Source organism: Sinocyclocheilus anshuiensis, unplaced genomic scaffold (genome assembly GCF_001515605.1).
Source record: "Sinocyclocheilus anshuiensis isolate Anshui unplaced genomic scaffold, SAMN03320099.WGS_v1.1 scaffold407, whole genome shotgun sequence".
Lineage (NCBI taxonomy): Eukaryota > Metazoa > Chordata > Actinopteri > Cypriniformes > Cyprinidae > Sinocyclocheilus > Sinocyclocheilus anshuiensis.
Genome location: NW_015552593.1, coordinates 1,062,788 through 1,065,000, shown reverse-complemented (window position 1 = coordinate 1,065,000; position 2,213 = coordinate 1,062,788). Strand labels below are relative to the sequence as shown.

Below are 2,213 nucleotides of genomic sequence, written 5' to 3'. Positions count from 1 at the left end.
CTGGTTCTGTGGCTGTGGCTGGGGTTTCAGGCCCTGTCCACACGAACGCGGCAGTTTTTTCTACGCGGTTTGGCCGTTCATCCACACGCAAACGCAGCACCAGGTCACTGAAACCGAACATATTTGAAAACGCCTGCCAGGGTGAAGATTTTCAAAAACTCCGGTTGCAGTGTTATCGTGTATACAGCGAAATTGGAGTTTTTGGCTTGTGACGTTGGAGCCTGCGCTGTTATCTCCGCCTACTGGAAATGTTTTCAGGCTTCTGATTGGCCAACATAGCTTTACGGGTTGAGATTATATCGCCACCTGTTGGTTTGGCATGCTCTTGACAGTGCTTCACAGCATGCGTTTGCGTTTTCATGTGGACAGAGATTTTTTTTAAAACGGAGGAAGGAAAAACTTTATAAAAATACCGTGTACGTGTGGACATGGCCTTAGACTTAGCTTCAGAGCTCATAGTGGAAGTCGTTGTTGGTGTTTCTGTGTAGTGTCTCTTTTCTTTTCTCTTTCCTCCAGGTCAGAGTGAAAGGGTGGTAAGTAACTGCTGGCATGTTACCATTTACCAGTAGACTTCACTGAAAAGGAAGGAAAATTATTAGACACCATGATACTTCAGTGTGCTACTATAGGTTTTTTGAGTCATAGCTTGAAGGCAGATGTCTCATGTCCTTTTAGCACCTTGGTATTAAGATTGTAGACTCAGAAGCTGTAGCAGTTTTTGCTTCTTATCATAAAACAGAGACACGATGAGTGAAGTAAATGCCAGTATCCTGAACAAAAAACTCTTTCTCTCCTGATTTTGCATTCCCCAGAGTTTATCCAGTCAATCCCTAATCTCTGTTAAATCATAGGGGGTATTTGGTGGCTGTTCAGGACACAGTTTTTGTCTGACTGTGATCTGATCTGTCTGTATAACTGATTGTTGTATTTTAAGTCCAGTGACTATCCAGTCTGTGTGCATGCTCTAATTTTGGTGCTAATGTCTGAGGGGATGTGTTACAGGGGCCGCTGGATGTGTTGCCACATTGCTTCATGATGCTGTAATGAATCCAGTTGAAGGTATATTTACTTTAATCTACTTCCGATAAAAAATAAAATACCATTTTAATATACCATTCACTACTATTCAAAAGTTTGGGGTTAAATACTTTTTTTTAAATAAATTAATAGTTTTATTCAGCAAAGATGTATTAAATTGATTAAAAGTGACAGCAAAGACATTTTATAATGTTACAAAATATTTTCAGCTCAAATAAATGCTGTTTTTTTTTTTGTACTTTCTTTTCATCAAGCAAACCTGTAAAAATGTATCACAATTTCCACAATTGGAATTCTTGAACAGCGAATCAGCATATTAGAATGATTTCTCAATGATCGTGTGAAACTGAGGTTGGAGTAATGATGCTGACAATTCAGCTTTGCATCACACAAATAAATTATGTTTTAAAATATATTAAAATAAAAAAGGTTATTTTAAATTTAAAATATTCCTCTCCAGATAATAACAAATTGAGTTGTTGCAGCCCTACTAACCAGAAAACCTTGACTCTTTTGGTCTGAGTCACAGTTCACTGTGCGCTCCCAGCCAGGAGATGGCAGAAAAGATTTAATTTCCTGGCAAATTTCACCACAAAAAAAAAACACATTTCCAAAACACAGCCTTGTGGGAGCAGATTGTCCTTGCTCTAATTAACAGCTGTGCGATGTTGAAACAGTAGCATTAGCCGAAATTCCCCAGTGGGCCAAATCTTAGTCTGACAGCAGTGTCTGTTTCTGCACTCTTGAGGCTCAAGGTTAATCAGCGCAGGTGGCAGACTGAGACCTTGCATAGACACCTGCTCGCATTCGCCTCGTCTGTTCCCCGCAGACCGCTTGACTGTAGGTCAGACAGGAGGCGCGTTTGATCCGCCCACGTCCGGACGTTTCTGCTTTGATGGGCCTACTGTATTGCAGTCATGACCTGGCTTCTTGCACTTGCCTAATGTTCTCCTTCCTGTCCTCTTTTTTGTTTCCTGTCTGACTGGCTTGTTCAGTGGTGAAGCAGAGGATGCAGATGTATAACTCGCCATACCGTGGCGTTCTGGACTGTATGCGCTGCGTGTGGCAGCAGGAGGGGGCGCTGGCGTTTTATCGCAGCTACACCACACAGCTCACCATGAACGTCCCGTTCCAGGTGTTGCACTTCATGACCTACGAATATCTGGAAGAGCTGC

The 2,213-nt window shown here is 41.9% G+C and overlaps 1 protein-coding gene across 1 annotated transcript in view; it reads left to right on the top strand.

Annotated features, from left to right (window-relative positions):
• slc25a28 (solute carrier family 25 member 28) overlaps positions 1–2,213 on the top strand; it is a 13,065-nt gene that overhangs the window by 9,287 nt on the left and 1,565 nt on the right. Inside the window, exons 3-4 of the mRNA XM_016456528.1 lie at positions 1,003–1,059; positions 2,034–2,211. Coding sequence (XP_016312014.1) covers positions 1,003–1,059; positions 2,034–2,211 — 235 coding nt within the window. The remainder of the gene's footprint in view (positions 1–1,002; positions 1,060–2,033; positions 2,212–2,213) is intronic.